The following is a 19,645-nucleotide window of genomic DNA, read 5'->3' as shown; positions in this document are numbered from 1 at the left end:
ACTCAGACTGTCTTGAAGTGTTTTTAGTAAAATTTTAGCTGTCTTGAGCATATACAAGTACATAATGAGACTTGCTCCTGGCTTCAGCACCAAAATAAAGTATACTTAATGAGATCATCCACCCAGCCTGATCAATTGGACCAGGAAAAATGGTGGCTGCTGTGATCGTTCCAGGAGGAGAGGACAGAGAGCCGGGATAGGAGCCATGGTGACCCAGCTTGGACTTAAAGCTTGGGTAGAAAATGTTGGAGAAACTAGATAGAGTGCAAGCAGGTAGACAGCTGGCTTAATACAGTCTTGCGACAGCCACAGATACCGGATATATTTAAAAGGGAGAGAATATCATCATTGTGAATTTTACAAACACCAACATTATTATCACCAATAGAAGTATTTTTATAAAAGCATTAATGAAAGTTGAAACCCCAGTGTATCTATATAGAAAATGTGGCTGTTTTAAGCACTGTTAATAAACAAAAGTCTCATCAAACCATCAGGATGTAATGCTCAGATCTAACTACAACAAAACATTATCAATGCTAAGACATTTATCTCTGCCTGAAGTGGGAGATGGAGATGATGACCAGCAGGTTGAGAGCCACAGTGAGCAGAGAGATGGAGGACAGCACAATGTAAAGGAGCATTGCCTCAGACTGAGGGCGTATGTGCTTCTTGCAGGAGGTGTTGAGGAGTTGTGGAAAGCAGAGTTCAGCTTCCTCCAGGGTCTGCATCATCAGAGAGAGGGGAGGAGAGGAGAAGCTGCTGAACACACAGCTTTCTCAGCAAAGTTCTGTCATACAGCTGATTTATCTCTCTCCTCATCCCCTCTTCTCCCTCCCCTCCTGTCTGTCAGTCTTTCTCTTAGACACAGATCTGCCTCCTCCCTCTGTGTCATACTCTGCATCTTCATCACTCTGGTGAAAGAGGTTGTGTTTATTTTGTTTTGGTTGATGCATGGACTCTAGTGACAACAGCATTATTTACGGCTTTTGGAAAAAAGATCACGTATGAATATAAAATAGTTTGCTCCTAGTGAGTCAATTAAATATCACTAACTTTACAGTTCCCTTGAGTTCTATGGAGTTTTTCCTCATTGTCAACTCCCACACTGTGAGGAGCTCCAGCACGGAGCACATACCGCCCACCACCTGAGAGAGGCACGTCCTGCCCCATCCCAGCAGGGAGGCATCTGTAAAGACTGAGATGTGGGATGTGACCCTGCCCAGCGGAACCCCAGTTAACAGAGAGAGGGGGTCTTGCCAGTAGGCCAGATCTGGGCCCACCAACATGCAGGCGCATAAAACACCGCTGTAGCCTCCTCATGTGCAGGAGGGTCAGGAGCAGGCTCGGATTATCCAGTGGGCATTCTGGGCACGGACCAGGAGCCCATGCGCAGTTGGTGCCCAAGCCAGGGGACGACATTTTTTTATTAACGTTTTTGTTATTAACACATCATATATAACCAAAAGCACACTGATATATTTTTTTTCATTCAAACCGAATTTTATTAATGCTAAAGTGTGGAAAGCACGTAACAACCCGCCCTTAACGTTAGTCATCAAATAACCCAGCGCTGAATCGAGCGCACTATGGGAGTAGGCTAACTGTCATAGTTCAAACTGAGTGAGAGAAGTGGTTGTAGTTGATGCAAATGAATCAGAGAAGAAGATGAGAGGGAGGCGCCTTTACTGAGACATGTGCCATCTATTCAAACGGAGCCAGGAGTAGAATCAGGATGAAGAAGTTGTGGAAGTTTCTGCTGTGTTGTCAACTCCTGAATGTGATCGATCGGACCAGGAACAATGGTGGCTGCTGTGATCGTTCCAGGAGGAGAGGACAGAGAGCCGGGAGAGGAGCCATGGTGACCCAGCTTGGACTTAAAGCTTGGGTAGAAAATGTTGGAGAAACTAGAAAGAGTGCAAGCAGGTAGACAGCTGGCTTAATACAGTCCTGCAACAGCCACAGATACCGGATATATTTAATTTTTGTGTCGGGAGGTTTTTCAACTAATGTAAAAAAAAAATCCACTTTTAAGGTTGATTGGCTAATGTCCCAGCCTGTTCTCATGCTCAGGCGTCACATATACACGCTTTGGAAAAGCCGAGTCTATTGTACGCTAAACAGCGATTTTGCGTGTATAGTGGACGCCCCCAGGTACGTGTGTATGAGACGCATCCAGGCCACGTTTGTATGTGACGCTCCGGGGTGACGTAACTAGCTAGCTAGCTAGCAATGTTTTTGTTTAAGGAGTTGACAGCCCCCCCGAGGCAACTTCCCTAACCTCAACCATGGCATTAGTTAGTGCCTAAACCTAAGTCAGTAAATATATACATGTCGACCGGCTGACCCCTACAGCTGTGGTAGGGTAGCCTCCTTTGTGTTGCAACGCTATTGCAAACTGCAGCGTATCATATACATGCAAAATCGCCGTTTAGCGTACAGTAGACACGGCTTTTCCAAAGCGTGCATATGTGATGCATGAGATGCGATCGTATTGAATGTCCAGTCTAAACAAAATGGGACACAGGCCAAGCAACGGGAATTCAGAGACTATTTTGCTCACCTTATTAAATAGACCTGTCAACATCCTGAATCCAGCCGAACTGGTTTTGGAACATAAGTGTGCTTGAGAAGAGATGTGGACTACTTTTTGTGTCCTCACGGTTAAGTTCATAATATTCTGTAAAGAATGAGTGTTGGTGATAGAACTTCATATATGTTGATACCTGCATAAACTACTAACCACTACATAGAACAGTTAGTCAGAACACTTTTTAAAACTATTTTAAAGCTACGAGAAACCATTTGTCAACCATTACATGACTGTCTACAACTTTGAGATTTCACACTGTTGCACATTTGAAAGAGGAGCTAGATAACTTTTTGGCTGGAAGCTGTGTTAGGTTCAGCTCACATTTATATACATTCCCTTTCTGGTTTCGACTGTCACCACAGACACACAACTCACAGATATATTTAGAATAAGTTAAATGCTATAGTTTAATCGCTCATTGACGTTAGTAATCTGCTGATAAACATTAGCTTTTTGGCTAATATACATCAGCATGGGCAGCATTAGCTGCTGTTAGTGATGTTAGAGAATATTAAAGTAAGTCAGTAAGTGATGAACTGGGAGAAATAATAGGACCCTTTGCTACAACTGACGATCTGTTTCAGAAATAAATCTACAATCTACATCACACTGCTGTGACCCGGGGTGAAACCGGGCAGGGCAATGACAAACGGGAGTCTCCCAGGAAAATTGGGTGGGTTGGTAGCAGAGCACCTTCTGGTGAAACTATGCAACACTCATGACATGATTGAAAGATCTGTCTCTGTGTTTCTTTTGCAATAGTCATCAATCAGCTGTTTAAAAATTGAAATGCTCCTTGGTCCTGCGTGTTCTTTCATGAAGCAATAGGAGAAGATGTTTTTGGTCCAAGTTAATCAGTTTTGTTACAAGTAAATGAATAAAGCTTACAGAGCTCTGGGTCGATCTTCCTTTCTCTGACAAACAACAAGCTGTATCAGTTCATGAAGTCTGACTGGCTATCTCTCCCTGACCCAGTGTTTTAGTATACATCGTCACGTCATAAAACAATAAAACAAAAGTGTAGGTCAGTCCATGATTGGCCCACGTCCTCTGACCCCAATGTTTGTCCTCTGACTCCACGAATCACCATGCTGTTGCTGGGCTGATTACGAGTGTAGTTCCTGAAATGAGATATCTTGGAGAAGAGATGTTTTGTACCACATTCCAAACTACCCCTAACCCATTGTTCAAGTGTCCTTATCTGATCATGCAGAGACCCACTGTTTCTGCACCTCTCCAAAAAACACACACAACAGGTCTAGTTTAGGTCTAGGTCTACCTATAAAATAAAATCAATATAAAAAAACACAATAATTTTGGTTACCCTGAGTAATACAAAAACCATATCATAATCTCTCAATAACTAAGGTTCAGGAACAAGACCATGCCTCTCTCACTAATCCAACCACCTGTGCTTCACTCATTTCATCCACTTGTGCCTCTCTAATCCAATCAGTTGCTCATATATATTGCTTGCTTCTTCAGCTGGCCGCTCACTTCTGCATCCCCGACCCAGCCATAGCCACACCAAGCCACGGCGTTCCATGTCATGGACCCACTCCATTTCCTCCTTTTCTTTCCCTGTTCCCCTCCCTCCCTAACCCCCCACACCCAGTCCTCCCACTATATTTTCCGTTCCTACAGCAACCCCCACCCCTGGTCTGGACGCTTTTATCCAAAGTGACTTACATTTAAGGAACAGCATATAAGCATCAACAGCGCTCAAGAGCAACAGCATTATCATACACAGTCCCGACCCATAGTATACCAGTCTCTGAGCAAGTAGTGTCGGACCAGCAGCAAGCAATCTGGTGGCTAGATGTCACTGGCCCCAGAGAATGTGGTCTTCCTGCTCCACTCATCATTAATTCCATGACAAGCATTTTCACCTTGGCCTCCACTGATCCCCCTGTCCACGCACTTTCAGCCATATGTCCCTCTGCAGTTTCACCTTCTCTATATTCTTTAGGCACAAGCAAACTTTTTGGGCTCTACCTTTAGGTCCGACTAGCACATTGCAACTTGTAGGATATCCCCCCTTGGCCATGCTGGAAGCAGACAGTATCTCCTTTGTCACTATCAATATCTATAACTCCCACTTTAGGCCTAATGGTGGATGCACTTTATGCTGGCAAGTGGTTTAATGTTTTTTGGTGTCTAAATAGTTTGGCATGTACATGCAGGGTTAGGGGGTTACTTTGAAAATGTATTCCAGTACAATTACTAATTACTTGTTTAAAAATGTAATCAGTAACGTAATCCAACTACCACAATATAAAGGTAATGTAACCTGATTACTTTTAAGTACTGTTGCATTACTTTAATATATGTGCATGGCTCAGGGTCTAGATCCCGTGGCCTGCCTCCTTCCCTATGTGCTTTTGTTCGTCCAGCTGATGGAAAGAGGGTTGGTTTTCACTATGTTGAAAACCTACACTGCTGCTATTTCCTCCTGCCATGATCGTTTAGGTGACAGGGTCCGCTCAACCACTGGTGAACCGTTTCCTGGAGGGCATGCGCAGGCACAAGCTTCTTCCATTCTCCTCACTCCTCTGACCGGTCATATTATTTTGCACACAGGGCTACCTGCCGCATTTACAGCACCTGTTTGTTCACTGCAGAGAGAAATCTCTGGGTCTTCCGCTGTCATCACAGCACCTGACTCACTGGCTGTGTGGAGCCATATCACAGGCTTATCCAGCGGAGTAATGTAGTAACGAGTAACGAGGCCCCAGTGCAGGATGTTAGGATGGGCCCTTGGGCTACACCGTTCCGAAGCACACACACTGTCTAGAAAAGAACCCTATATTGTCAAATGTGCCTTATTTCCTCGTTTTGCCATGGTTTAACAACTGTTAAGATAGATTAGATAGATAAGATTAGATGCAGTAAATGCCTCATTTAAAGCTCCTTCAATTGATTTCTTTCCATATTAACACATTAAATTCAACAGTTGTCTTTGTGTGCTTCTCTCTCGAACACACACACTGCTGCAGAAGTCTAAAGTAAAGTACCATCATGTGATGGATTTTAGAGTTGGACTGTGTTACCTTGACTTTTGTATTTGCAAAGGAGCATGGCCAGTGCTGTCATTGTCAAAATCCTGAAATGTCACAAACAGCTGAGTGCAGGTGGTGTCCACAGTGCTGAAAAGACACAGACTAAGTTACACATTATAACTCCAGATTCTTTGAGTATAGGCACAGTCCTCTAAGCGCTGGGCCTCACTGGCCCTCTCGGTGGCAGAAGAAAAAGCTATCTGCCAAATGTCATGTCTCACATACTTATACACAGGGTGAGACCATGGCTGTTGCCCATCCCGCTGGTGGGCGTTGACAAAGCTCTTCAGTGCTGCGCATGCATGTGAGGGATAAACCCAATAGCAATAGCCTCAGAGGGCTGTGCCTATACTCATGGAATCTGGAGTTACAATACATAACTAACGTACCTAAAAAAAAATGTGTAATTTGTAATTCATGTTACCTGTAATTCATTCTTCTGTGGCCGGGGAAGGTTATGAAGATATGGGCAAATCCTTTTAATGCCAAATACACTGATCGCAAATAGTGGCTTTGCTAAGATTTTCTGCATCTTCTACTGCATATAGGAACAACCTGGCTCGACAGTAACTGACAAAAGCGGGAAACCACAAAGTCTGAAAATAATAATAATCCAAAACAATAGAATATACCTTTTATATTTTCCCTAACATGCCTTGTTGTTTATATATAAATACAGAGGAAGAATGGAAGAACAGCACATGCTACTGTGTGATTATAGAGCATGGGAGAACAGTAGATACTTTTAATACAGCCCACACCCCTAATAATACTGTGTAACTACAAGATAACAAGTGGAGAACATTCAAGATATTTTGCTCTTTGCTTGCCTTATTAGTCTTGTGTAATATGTGTAATGTAAATAATTACAATAAATACAACGTTCATCTGTACCCCATTAAACATTTAAGAATAGCTAAGAAATGTTTGATTCACCTTCATTTACACTATATGTGACATTACATCACTGTAATCTGGGGGGGCTGTGTGGTGACCCACAAGTAAGACTAAAAGAGACATTCACCAAGGGACTGTACCTTTACGGGAAAGGTGATGGTTAGAGTAGTTCGGGGTTAGCGGGTTGTAGGGTTTTGTTCTCGTACGCTGTACAGTGTTATATTGAAGTGGAGAGTAAAGCTGACTCGACGCATCTCCGTCTCTTGTCTCCTCACTAATTGCAATCCACAAAATCATCACACTGGACGACCAACATAAATCAAATGAACTGAATGACTTTTTCCTGTGATTCGATTCTCAAAATTTCCTGTTATCTGGAAGTGGACCCATTTAGCATCCAACGACTCTTCAGCAAAGTGCGCACGGGCAAAACATCCAAAAAACACAGGAGATGGTCTTCGACCCGAGGCAAGTTACTGACCGTGAGCCAGTGGTCATAAAAAACCAGGAAGTAACTCAGATGTCCTCATACAAATATTTAGGTCTTCTTTGCTGGAATACACATGTTGACAACCTGTGTAACAAATTGCAGCAGAGGCTTTATTTTTTAAAACGTGTAAGGTTGTATGGTGTGAGCAGTCAGATCATGATGATTTTCTACCATGCAATCTAACAGAGTGTCATCTGATATTGAATTAACAGTTAAGCTGAAAAACAAGCTTGCCAACATGCACAAAACAGCCATGAAAATTATAAGAAGGAGAGACTATGAGCCTATACAAAGCCTGTATGACCAGGCAGTTATGAAACAGGCTAGGTAAATTAAATCAGACCCTCAACATCCCCTCTTCCCTGAATACAAAACCCTGCCATCAGGAAGAAGAATCCAAAGACACTACCAAAATGCAAATCCAATCGCCTAAAATTATCATTTGTGCCAGCCTCCATTAAGCTGCTGAACAATGTCAAATAGGGCTGTGCAATAAATAATGTGAGCACTTCAGCACTTTACTTGTGATCCCGGTGAAACAGGGCAACGTGCAATAAACATACTAGCACCTTAGCACATGCACATTACACAAAATTTAGTGCAATGGAGCAATGTGCAACAACCACACTAGCACTTCAGCACTTACATTTTAATCCATGGAAGTATGTTGTCAACAATGTCTTTTTTCTTCTGTGTTTATATTTCCCTCTTGTGAAGTACAACATGTCAATGCTTCTCAGGTTCTTGTTGATGTGTTTTGTGATGTTTTTTATGAAGCAACATTGCACTGTGCCCAAGCAGAATTTCCCCCTGGGGACAATAAAGTTAACCTAAACTAACCTAACCCATTGTTAATGATGACAAGTAGGCTTTAATACCACTTGATAAAATATTTTTAGATTTCAGCCTGACTTGTTCCACTGCAGTTGCTGCATCCAAAGACATGCAGGCTAGGTTATGGTGACCCTAAATTGTCCTTAGGTGTGAGTGTGAGTGGTTGTTTGTCTATGTGTGGCCCTGCGATGGACTGGCGACCTGTCCAGGGTGTACCCCACCTTTCGCCCGATGCCAGCTTGGAGTGGCTCCAGCCCCCTGCGACACTGTACGCAGGATAAGTTTGATGATGGATAGATGGATGAAAAAAAATCCAAATCATGCTGGTGTACTTCGGAATATGCCCAATTCACAGTAATATCCTGCCACATATTGTGAATTCTTCTGGGGAAAATACAGAGCATGTGCCGTTGCGAAAAAAGTCTGCCTGCACGACCAAACCCTGCCCGTTTTATGTGAATACGCACCAACTCCAATTAAGCTTACACCAACTCAACTAACCAACAGCTTATTCACAGTCGGTCACACCTGTTTGGCGATCAGAGTTTGTCAACCCTGAGTTTGCTTGATAACCCTGAGATAAGTCTGAGTAGGTTAAACTCCCTTCGTAGTACAGGCTACAGGTCCTGTCTGTTCTGTGTCTTGTTGAGGAGTTTGCCTTTGTTGTTCAGTTATCTAGTCTGCTTTATCTGTTCTGTGTTTTGAGTCCAGTTCCTGTTCGATGTCAAAGAGGCAAAGAGAAAGTTTTCAACTCTGCACAAATCAAATCAGCCCAGCCCTGATGCGACACTGGCGTAAGCCGTGACACTAATCAAGTGCACCTCACACTGTGAGTCCAGACAGTTGTGAAGAGTGTTAACGTAACTGGTAGAGTTTTGCAACCTTAGCCTTGCTATATTAAATCACTACTGTGTTAACTGATTTGCCTACTAAGTCCACATTAAATCAATAACTGTTAAAAAGTACTTCAATTAGAATACTGCTGCACTGTTCATGAAAACTATCCAAAGTGTACTTTGTTAGAGACATTGCTTTTTAACATGATCTCTTTCCCAAAGGCATTAACTAATGCTGTTTCACTACAGTCCATGTATCAGCCACATCAAAACAAACACAACCTGATACACCAGAGAGTGATGAAGATGCAGACGCAGAGTGTGACGCATAGAGGGAGAAAGGAGGAAGATTAATGTCCAAGAGAGAGACTGAAAGATAGAAGGGGAGGGGGAAGATGGGATGAAGAGAGATATAAATCAGCTGGATGACAGAACTTTGCTGAGAAAGCTGTGTGTTCAGCAGCTCCTCCTCTCTCTCTGACGATGCAGACCCTGGAGGAAGCTGAACTCTGCTTTCCACAACTCCTCAACACCTCCTGCAAGAAGCACATTCGCCCTCAGGCTGAGGCAATGGTCATTTACATCGTGATGTCCTCCATCTCTCTGCTCACTGCGGCTCTCAACCTGCTGGTCATCATCTCCATCTCCCACTTCAGGCAGAGATAAATGTCTTAGCATTGATTATATATTGTTCTATTGAGATCTGAGCATTACATGCTGATGGTTTGACGAGGCTTTTGATGAGATGAGATGAGACAGTGCTCACAACAGCCACATTTACTATATTGATACATAGTTTCAACTGTCATTACTGCTTTTATAAAAGACTACTTCTATTGGTGATAATGTTGTTAGTGTTTGTAAAATTCACAGTGATGATATTCTCTCCCTTCAGGCAGCTCCACACCCCCACCAACCTCCTCCTCCTCTCTCTGGCTGTCTCAGACTTCCTCGTGGGCCTCTTTGTGATGCCGTTTCAAATCCTCTTCACAGAGCCCTGCTGGCTCCTGGGTGACCTGGTGTGTGTTCTGCATTATTTGATAAATTTCATTACTCTCTGTTCCTCACTGGTAAACATGGTGCTCATATCAGTCGACCGCTATGTGGCTATCTGTGACCCTCTGCACTACCCCACCAAAATCACTGCAAAGAGAGTTCAAATCTTGGTTTTCCTGTGTTGGGGTTACTCTGTTTTCAACAGTGTTATGTTTTTATATGATAACCTGAAACAACCAGGCAAGTATAATTCCTGCTATGGAGAATGTGTGATTAACATAGTAGGTGCTGCTGGCGTTATTTTAAACTTCATCATTCCCATCAGTGCCATCATCATCCTGTATGTGAGAGTGTTTGCAGTGGCTGTGTCTCAGGCTCGTGCCATGCGCTCCCACATCACAGCAGTCACACTGAAGAGTTCAGCGACTGTAACTGTTAAGAAATCTGAGTTGAAAGCAGCCAGGAGTCTTGGTGTTGTTGTTGCTGTGTTTCTCATGTGTTACTGTCCATATTACTGTGTCTCTCTCTCAGGCTACGACCTCGTGATTGGGTCTTCAACTGAGGTACTTATGATTTTTCTGATATTTTTTAACTCCTGTCTAAACCCTTTGATCTACGCCTTTTTGTACCCCTGGTTTAGAAAATCTGTTAAACTCATTGTTACACTTGAGATACTGCAGCCTCACTCCTGTGAGGCCAACATACTGTAGAGAGAGACTGTGGAGTGACTGACACGAGACACATGAGCTTTTCTGTGAAGGAGTAATGTCTTTTTATGTGCTGTTGCTGAGTCACTGAAGTAGAGGACTCAGTATACACAAATACAAAAAAACACATTCTATCTATTAATATTGTGCGCATGTATTGATGTTAGTATCTTCGTTGTATTTTCATCGCAATTCATGAACAGACAGTTATTGATTATGTGATCTTTGCAAGAGAATCTCTTTCTGTCTGCTACAGTAAGTTTTTGAATAATGAATCACAATGATAATCATAATCACCACAATATAAGGAAGCATTAATTTTCCAATATTCCAATATCAATAAAGTCAAAATTTGCTAGAAACTACTTTACGTTTGTTTCATATTTTTGCACAAACACACGTCTTTTGCCTTTTATTGTTGAGATTATCAGTAAACTGGGCTACAGTTTATATCACTCAGGCAAATAGCAGGTAATAATGCACCACAAACATACCTGAGGTCATCTGACAAAGTTGGAAAGTGGTTAATGAAATATCTTGGACAGAGAAAATCAAGATGGTTTCAATCTGGGATTACTCTGCAGAAAGAGTAAAGAGACCAATCATGTTTCCTCCTGAACGTATCTGACAATGCAAATTAAAATATAGGTTAACATATTATGGTGGTGGTAACGTTGCTGAGCAGACAGCACTTTGTGCAGCATGACTTCATCACAGACAAATTCAAATTAATCAAATAGAATTATGAGGATCAAAGTAATATTTTTTATCATTACACGACATAATGTTGTCCTAGAAAACAAAAGTTCTTGTCCCTTCATTTAAAAACACTGAAAATATTATTAATTAAATTTATACTGGAATAGGGTAACATAAAATATATAACACAACTGTACAACAGTCCTTTAGTAATTAAATAAGTAGATAATCTTTATAAAGCACCTTTTAAAAAAAGTTACAAGGTGCTGTGCAATGACAACCTTAAAGAAAAATACAAAATTAAAAACAGGAATAACGGGAGCAACAAAACAATAAAGAAATCCAACACACAAGCAATAAAACCAATAACAGTTCAAATAAAAACTACACAAAAGGCAAAGAATATGCCTTTTGGAACAGCTGGGTTTTTAACAGCTCCTTAAAACTTTCTCCTGACTCTACGTTTTTTTTTTTTTTAATTGGGGAAGACAGTTCCAGAGAGTGGGAGCCACAACTGCAAAAGCTTGGTCTTCTTTGAATTTTATTCAAGTTCAAGTTACAGCCAGAAGACATTGGTCATCCATCCATCCATCCATCCAGCGTCAACCGCTTATCCTGTGTACAGGGTCCCGGGGGACTTTGGTCAGTACATCGCAAATATCTTACACACAATAATTTCAAAATATGCAGTTGTGCAAGACCGTGCAGTGCTTTAATGCAATTAAAATAAATTTAAAATGTATTCTGCAATCTATGGGTAACCAATATAGCTAACCAGCTAGCACCAGTGTATTGTGTGATCAACACTGTGTGTTGACCAACTGAAGCTGAGACACAGAAGAGCAGCTCAGTCAGAGTGGTGAATGGTAGTATGTATTGTAACTCCAGATTATATATAGGTAGTATAGGTGCAGCCCTCTAAGGCTATCGCTATTGGGTTTGCCCCTACGCTTGCATGCATGGCACTGAGAAAAGCTTGGCGGGTCAGGTGTGTAACAAGCCACGTCTTGAGGATTGTGGAGTGATGACCCCAACCCTTGCGGTGGTGTCTCACAGTCAAATCAACACTGTCAGGGCATGGCTACAGCACGGCTATCTGCAACGTGGGGAACGCATTGCGCCGCAGAGGGGGCATTCTGGGAGTATTTACGTATCTGATTGTGAGCCGCTCTCTGGAGAGAGAGAGAGAGAGCGAGAGAGAGACAGAGAGAGAGAGAGAGAGAGAAAGCCTCAAGGGTTGTGGAGTTGCACAGTAGCTTGGCGAAGTGAGATCCTGGTTAATTGTCTGGCCAATCATCGGCCACTCTTCCCTGATCTGGATTTATGACAAAATTTCTGCCTGATCAGTAGTGTTTTCAGTTGGTTTCAATCCCAAACTGTGTCGGTCAAATGGTCTGAGGGGGATAGACTTATTTTTTCTGAATAAAACCATTTATTTATAACTGGTGACTTTAACATACATTATATCTGATTGTGATCTGATCATCCCTAATGGTTTTAATATTTCAAAAGTTGTAACGGACCTTGCTATATTAAATCACTACTGTGTTAACTGATTTGCCTACTAAGTCCACATTAAATCAATAACTGTTAAAAAGTATAGTGTAGCTTGGCGAAGTGAGATCCTGGTTAATTGTCGGGCCAATCATTGGCCACTCTTCCCTGATCTGCAACTGCTATTTTGGCTCTGTTTTATTTCATTATTTTCTCCTATTGAGTTTGGCTCCTTCTGATAGGATTGACTCCTGTTGACCAGCTGATCTCCACTGAGCCACACCTGAGCTGTCAGACTTCCTTCTGTGGGCAGTTTGGTTGTTTAAGCTTTTAATGATGGACTGGTTATAGCTGCCCACAATTGCATAACATGTGGCTCATATATATTTGTATAAATTGGTTTTGTTAAATTTGTATTTGTAGTAATATTCCTTTGGGTTTTGTTATTTTCATTGATTGCTTTGTTTGTTTTGTCTTTATTATGTTATCTATTTATATATATATATGAACCTGTGTAGCACCAATGGCAGGGTTTATTGATCTTCCTCTTCTTTAGTTGTCAGGTGCTGTGGACTGTAGGCAGCAGTCCAAACCCTGGTGGTGGTGTTTCTTCATGATTCCCTTTTTTTCTTGGTGTCTAGTGTCACAGATGGTTAGATAACTGATTCTTCTTTTTTTGGGGGGTTCCCGTGCTGCATGGTAAGCCATAGCCCTGCACAGTGTGCTAATTTTTATATACAGCATTGGTCCGATTATAAGATGACCCCCCTTTTTCAAGACTCGTTACAATAATTTTATTTGTAAATAATTCTAATAAAAACACAATGAATAAAATAAAACAAGTCGGTTGTTGTTTAACGCAAAATAAAATGTACAGCAAATCACATTTGTAAATTAATGACGCGATATTTACAGTAAATATCATAAAAATGAAGAGAGATCATAACTTATCCTCCCCCAAGGGAGACAATGATGCTTATTTCTACTGGGAGAGGTAACTCCAAAGGTAAATTTCCTCAAATGCCTCACACAAGGAAACAAAGCTGCTAAATTAGCCTAGCCTGTACAATTTTAACAATTTGGGCTCATTCCCACCCGGGGGCACAAAAAACCCAAACCCATTACAGTTTTACAGTTTACTTTAACATTCTTTTGTCCAATCTGTAGTCACATTTTCAAAACTCTAAACACAATCAGCACAACATCGGTCTGTTCAGGACCATGCAATTAACACAATTTATATTATTTCCACAGAATATGCAGTCAATTAACCTATTTCTAAAATGCTTTCTTTCTTTAAAGTTTTTATTTACGTGTACAGCTTACTCTATACCAAAACTATGGATGTTTCTGTGTTATTTACAAATGCTTGCACACAGCATGTAAGAAATAAAGACATACTTTTCAAAATCTTAAATAATGTATACAGCCTCTACTTCTGCTACAATAGCAGCTCAAAATCTATTTTGAAACACCTGCAACAATGCAGTTAAATGGGGACTTTCTTTATCCAATATACAGATATACAGGATACAGAACAACACAGAAAAGGAGAGAAAGAAAGAAGAATATTTGGGCCAGGCAGAGGAGGAGCTGAACCAGGGAGAAGGACAGGTAAGTGTTTCTATCTAGGTGCATAGCGAGAAAATTACATTAGATGATGTGATGTGGGTGAGAACATGTGACCAAATGCTGAAGATCATGTGGATTAGAACAAGACTGTACATTTTTGTTTCTTTCCTTTCAGTGCATTTTTTTTTGTTTTACAGTTTTTGCCCGTTGCTTGAACATATTTTGCAGAACTTTGCTCATTGTGCCAAAACTCTACACACAAGTAAACATGACACAACACTGGGAAATATACCATTCACATCTGTGTCAAATTGAAACTCTACTATCAAAACCTAAACTTTGCTATCAAAACCTAACATTCCTTTGTCAAAATGTAACTCTGATGACAAAATGACACATACTTGCATCATATGCATACACTTTCAGATCAGGGGGATCACACTAGTCACACTAGTAAAACACTGCAGTCTTTGATTTTCACTGTTTATTCAGAAGGCATATTTTCAAACAACCAAAAAAGCAAATAGGCCTACTCAATATTGTACATTGCAGTAACATGAATTCAGATAAAGCAAAAAAGTATATATAATAATACAAAAAACACTATACTGTAAACACAGAAAATCATGGCAATTGTGCATACTTGGGCTCATGGATCCCGCTGTTTGTTGGGGTCTGGCCACAGGACCTCATCGACATCGCAAGCAATCTTCTCCCGCTAGGCATAATATATATATATATATAGATAATATCCCCTTGCATGTCGAAACCATCCATGGATTGCTGTCACCTGAATGTCGCCGCAGGCCTGTTCCATTGCCTGCAGAAGAGACATGCGGGCATGTGGTTGGCGGTCATATACACGCCATCTCCAAGCTGAAAAGAATTCCTCTATAGGGTTTAAAAATGGTGAGTAAGGGGGCAAGTATACCAATTCAAATTGATTGTGGTTGGTGAACCAGGCCTGGACCAGAGCAGCCCGATGGAAACTGACATTATCCCATACCACCACAAACATGGGCTGATCTGGTCTGTTCTGTACAACTATATTATGGAGAGCATCTACAAATGTGAGTATATGTTGGTTATTGTATGATGATGCAGAAGCCCTCGAAGGCTTATGGCGGCACACAATGTGATAATTCCCCCGCGCTGCACATTTGCCCTTCGGCCAATTACATTACGAACCCGTCGTCTTGTTTTGCTCAGGTCGAATCCAGCTTCATCAACGAAAATGAATTCATGAGGCTGTGCAGCTCCATCCATGACCAAGATTCTCTGTAACAAAAATAAAAAACATATTACTGCACTGCAGTGCTACACATACAGAACCCTCACCCTATCAGCTCTCCGAATGGATCCATGTGGTACTGATATGGTACATATTCAGCTGCTACTGGATTTCACCAATACTGTATTGTAATGTAAAGGACAGTTACACTTACCCGTACATATTCAGCTTGAAGTCCTTTGACCCTGACACTGTTCCTCTCAAATGGGACCCTGTAGAGCTGCTTCATGGTGATGTTGTGTTTTCCCAAGATGCGTCTGATGGTGGTGATGCTCACATGGTTTATGTTGTTGAACACTTGCCTGTCTGCAAGTATTTTCTGTCGTAGCTGGTGGAGACGGATGGCATTGTCTGCCCTCACTAGGTCCACAACGACAAGTTCCTGCTGTTGTGTGAACAGGCGTTGGCGTCCTCCCCCAGAAGGTCTTCTAGTCATTCTAAAGAAATACAACTACAAATTGTCATCGGTTTGCTTCTTTTTCTTACATTACTTTATCTCAATATACTGTAAGTAATCATGCATGGTATGTTTCACAAAAACTACCACTTTGGCTGCAAAAGGAGCATTAGCACCCTGCAATACCCTGTGCACGTGCAATGTGATATACTGTAGTACAGTGCTGTAAATACCATCTGAGTAGAGTAGAAGGTAGAGAGGTGAAGACATACCTGTTTTCTAGTCAGAATGTTCTTATTACAGATGCCACTGTGAAGCAGCTTAGATGTGGGTGGACTCTCTGCCCAGCTTCCCTCATAGTCAGGCCATGGTTGATGACATGGTCCACCAAAGTTGGTTTTATATAATCAGAAATTGAAGAGATGTCACTGGATAATTGCTGCCAGCGAGATCCTGTCCTAGTCACAACAAATCATGTTAACATGCAAGAACAGATCATGAAGAGCTCTCCAAGCTTACATGATCTTTGCCTTATGATCACAGCGGTTTGAAACTAAGTTAATCATAAAGGACCTGTTCAGAGGCGGAGAGACCAGAAATTGCTGTTGGAAGTATAAATGTTGTATTTCACAGGATCCCCCAGGGAACAGACGAGAGAGCATTCATGCAGAAGATAAACACGGAAGAGGACAAAGTTAGAAAATAACTGTCAAGAGGAAGCTGAATAATGCTATGTAACTATGTATCGAGTTATCACAGGACAAAAAAATGGACAGTAGCCCACAGTGGGCAAAAGTGGACAATGGAACAGAATTGTCCTAACAAGAAAAAGGACAACAGCACAACAAACAAAACAGGCCAAATGGACAGTGCTGGAGGGGGCAGGACGGACACCAGTGACAGGATCCAGCTGGCGCACACACACACTGGCGAGTAACTGTTAGTAAATTTAAACCTAGGAGGTGACAATATCTCATACAATACATCATGCACGTACAGAGGGGGGTGCAATGGGTGCTTGAGCACCTGCCCTTTTGCCCTTTGATGCCCAAAGTGCCCTTTCGTCAATGACAAATTTAATTAATTAATTAATTTTAAAATTTGTATGCTAATTGGAATGCTAAGAGGAGGGCTTTCAGAGATGGTAATAGGGAGGAGGTGAAGGCCATTCAGGGGTATCTGAAGGTGAAGATCAGGGAGGCTAAGGAGAAGTACAGGAGGAAGCTGGAGAGTACTCTAGCAGAACAACAATCAGCGGTCGATCTGCGGTCGCCAGTCGTTATGTGTGAACTCAACAACGCATAAAACCGTCTCCCTGACACATTGCTGACTCATCACCGACACCTAAAATCTTGCATGCCAAATATCTGTAAAAATTGGCAGACTCGACATCCACATCCAGCCAATGAGAGCAGGCAGTTGGCGGAGCAGGCAACTACTTTTTCACCGCAAAACACTTTTTACTCACCTCCAGCTCTCTCTCTAGCTCGGACAATCCCTGCTACCTGCGTGTCAGCTCGTGTAGTGTGTGACCTGTCACCGATCAGTCACGTAGTGTGAACGCCACAATGACTTTAAGACTCCCATCACAAGACGGCAAGTTGTGTAGTGTGAACTGCAGACTCTCTCCAGTCTGAATCCTCCTCCTCTCCCCCTCCCCCACCTCTAACCTCTGTGTGCCTCACTGCTGACCAGGTGAGAAGACAGCTGAGGAGACTCCACTCCAACAAGGCTGCAGGTCCTGATGGTGTCCGTCCCGTGGTGCTCAAAGCCTGTGCCCCCCAGCTATGTGGTGTCCTTCAGCATGTCTTCAACCTGAGCATGAGTCTCCAAAGGGTCCCTGTGCTGTGGAAGACATCTTATCTCGTTCCTGTGCCAAAGACACCACGTCCCAGTGGCTCCAAGGACTACAGACCTGTGGCACTGACCTCCTATGTTATGAAGACCCTGGAGAGACTGCTTCTGGAACAGCTGTGGCCCATGGTCAGGCCTCTCCTGGACCCACTCCAGTCTCCTACCAGCCCCGACTGTGAATTGAGGACACCATCATCTTACTGCTCAACTGCATCAATGCCCACCTGGACAAGCCGGCGAGCACTGTGAGGGTCATGTTTTTTGACTTCTCCAGTGCTTTCAGCACCATCCAGCCGGCCCTGCTGGGTGAGAAGCTGACAGCGATGCAGGTGAATGCCCCCCTCATGTCCCCCAACAGTCCTGCAACTTTACATAAGCATCACACAATAACGTTACAGCAAACACACTTATTTGCTAGGAAAAAACAAGGAAACACATGCCTGTGAAAATGAACAACTTTTACAAGATCCATCTTATTACAAAGATAGTAATTAACTTACTTTTTAAATTCAATTAATAGTTTAAATGTTTTAAATTGTTGTAATTGTTTTCTTCTTCCTGGAGAGGCGGGCCTTACTATGTGCGAGGCCACCATGCGCGCAAAAGCTGTCAATTTTAAAGACAACTGACAGATTGACTAACAGAGAGATACTAACATTAATTTATGTTAGGCCTACTGTATTATATGGACAGGATTCCCTTACAGAAACGTATTAAATGTAAGAAAATATTATTACATCTAAGTATATTAACAGTGTAGTGATGCAGTGATGATGTTAATTCTGAAGTTATAAATAAAAATTGGTTCAATTAATGACAGATAGCTAGACGCTAACATTATCTAATATCCAGCGGAGTTATAAACAGTCACCCAGTGTTGGTGATATGGGTCACACATAAAAGAATAGCCTGTTTGTCAAATCAAATGTTTAAATTTTCAGATGAGTTTAAAAGATCTTATACCCCCACGTTCTTCACCATTATTAGATTCCAAATTACCCCTGTCAAGGAGGTACTGGTCCAGCTCTCCATCTTAAAGGGTCCGGCTTACTCTGATATTGCTCTCAAATGAATAGCCATGGAGCCAAATACTACCTCAGTCACGCATGTAACTCATTCATCAGTGCACCTGGTATAGTTGCTAGGGTAATATCTAGTGGCCAGGAAAATAGGCCGCAAGGATAAGTTAATTTCTTTGGCTAGGGCAACCTATGACAACCTTTAAAAGATGTTACAAACTATACCTAATGAATTACTGCCTCACTGAGAAAACTATTCAGTGTCTACTACTTGTACTTTAAATGCAATGATTCAAGGTTTATTGCAAAATTAAGCAAGGGCAAGCATACAACTTACTTCACAGAAGCTTTAAGGCATTCATTGTAAGGAGTTAATTCACAGATAAAGAGCAAACACATTATTATTCATTTCTATCATGTAGGATAAGCTATCTCTGTGAATGATCCTAGACCGAGGCATTGCACCTGCTGGGGTTAAATCATCCTCTGGTAAACCCTTGTGTCTTCCGAGGAGTGACCTATTTGACATTTGACTTTATCATTTGACATTGTTTATACAAAACTATTGATTAGTGCAGCACAGGATGCTCAAAGTACACTTCAAAGTGAGCTTTGTTAGATGCACTGTTTTTACATCATCTCTTTCCCAAAGGCTGTAACTAATGCTGTTGTCACTAGAGTCCATGCATCAACCAAAACAAAACAAACGTGTTACACCAGAGAGAAATGAAGATGCAGAGTATGATGCATAGAGTGAAGAAGGAGGAAGATCACTGTGAAAGAGACTGACAGACAGAAGGGGAGGAAGAAGAGGGGATGAAGAGAGATATAAATCAGCTGTATGACAGAACTTTGCTTAGAAAGCTGTGTGTTCAGCAGCTCCTCCTCTCCTCCTCTCTCTCTGATG

The 19,645-nt window shown here is 41.9% G+C and overlaps 1 protein-coding gene across 1 annotated transcript; it reads left to right on the top strand.

The window, feature by feature from the left end:
* The first annotated feature begins 9,192 nt into the window (after positions 1–9,192).
* Positions 9,193–10,251, top strand: LOC119905198 (trace amine-associated receptor 4-like). The gene is made up of 3 exons (XM_038721974.1): positions 9,193–9,365; positions 9,605–10,133; positions 10,237–10,251. The coding sequence occupies exons 1-3, from the start codon at positions 9,193–9,195 to the stop codon at positions 10,249–10,251; spliced, it is 717 nt and encodes a 238-aa protein (XP_038577902.1).
* The last annotated feature ends 9,394 nt before the right edge of the window (positions 10,252–19,645 follow it).

Source organism: Micropterus salmoides, unplaced genomic scaffold (assembly GCF_014851395.1).
Source record: "Micropterus salmoides isolate LMB-PRFRI ecotype aquatic unplaced genomic scaffold, ASM1485139v1 Ms_hic_scaffold_16, whole genome shotgun sequence".
Lineage (NCBI taxonomy): Eukaryota > Metazoa > Chordata > Actinopteri > Centrarchiformes > Centrarchidae > Micropterus > Micropterus salmoides.
This window is presented reverse-complemented; position numbering and strand designations above follow the sequence as displayed.

What these genes read in the sequence shown, in the direction of transcription:
- LOC119905198 (XM_038721974.1), top strand. Translation starts at nt 9,193, where the DNA reads ATGCAGACCCTGGAGGAAGCTGAACTCTGCTTTCCACAACTCCTCAAC. An exon ending in ATCTCCATCTCCCACTTCAG is followed by an intron (nt 9,366 to 9,604) that starts GCAGAGATAAAT and finishes CTCTCCCTTCAG; the next exon opens with GCAGCTCCACACCCCCACCA.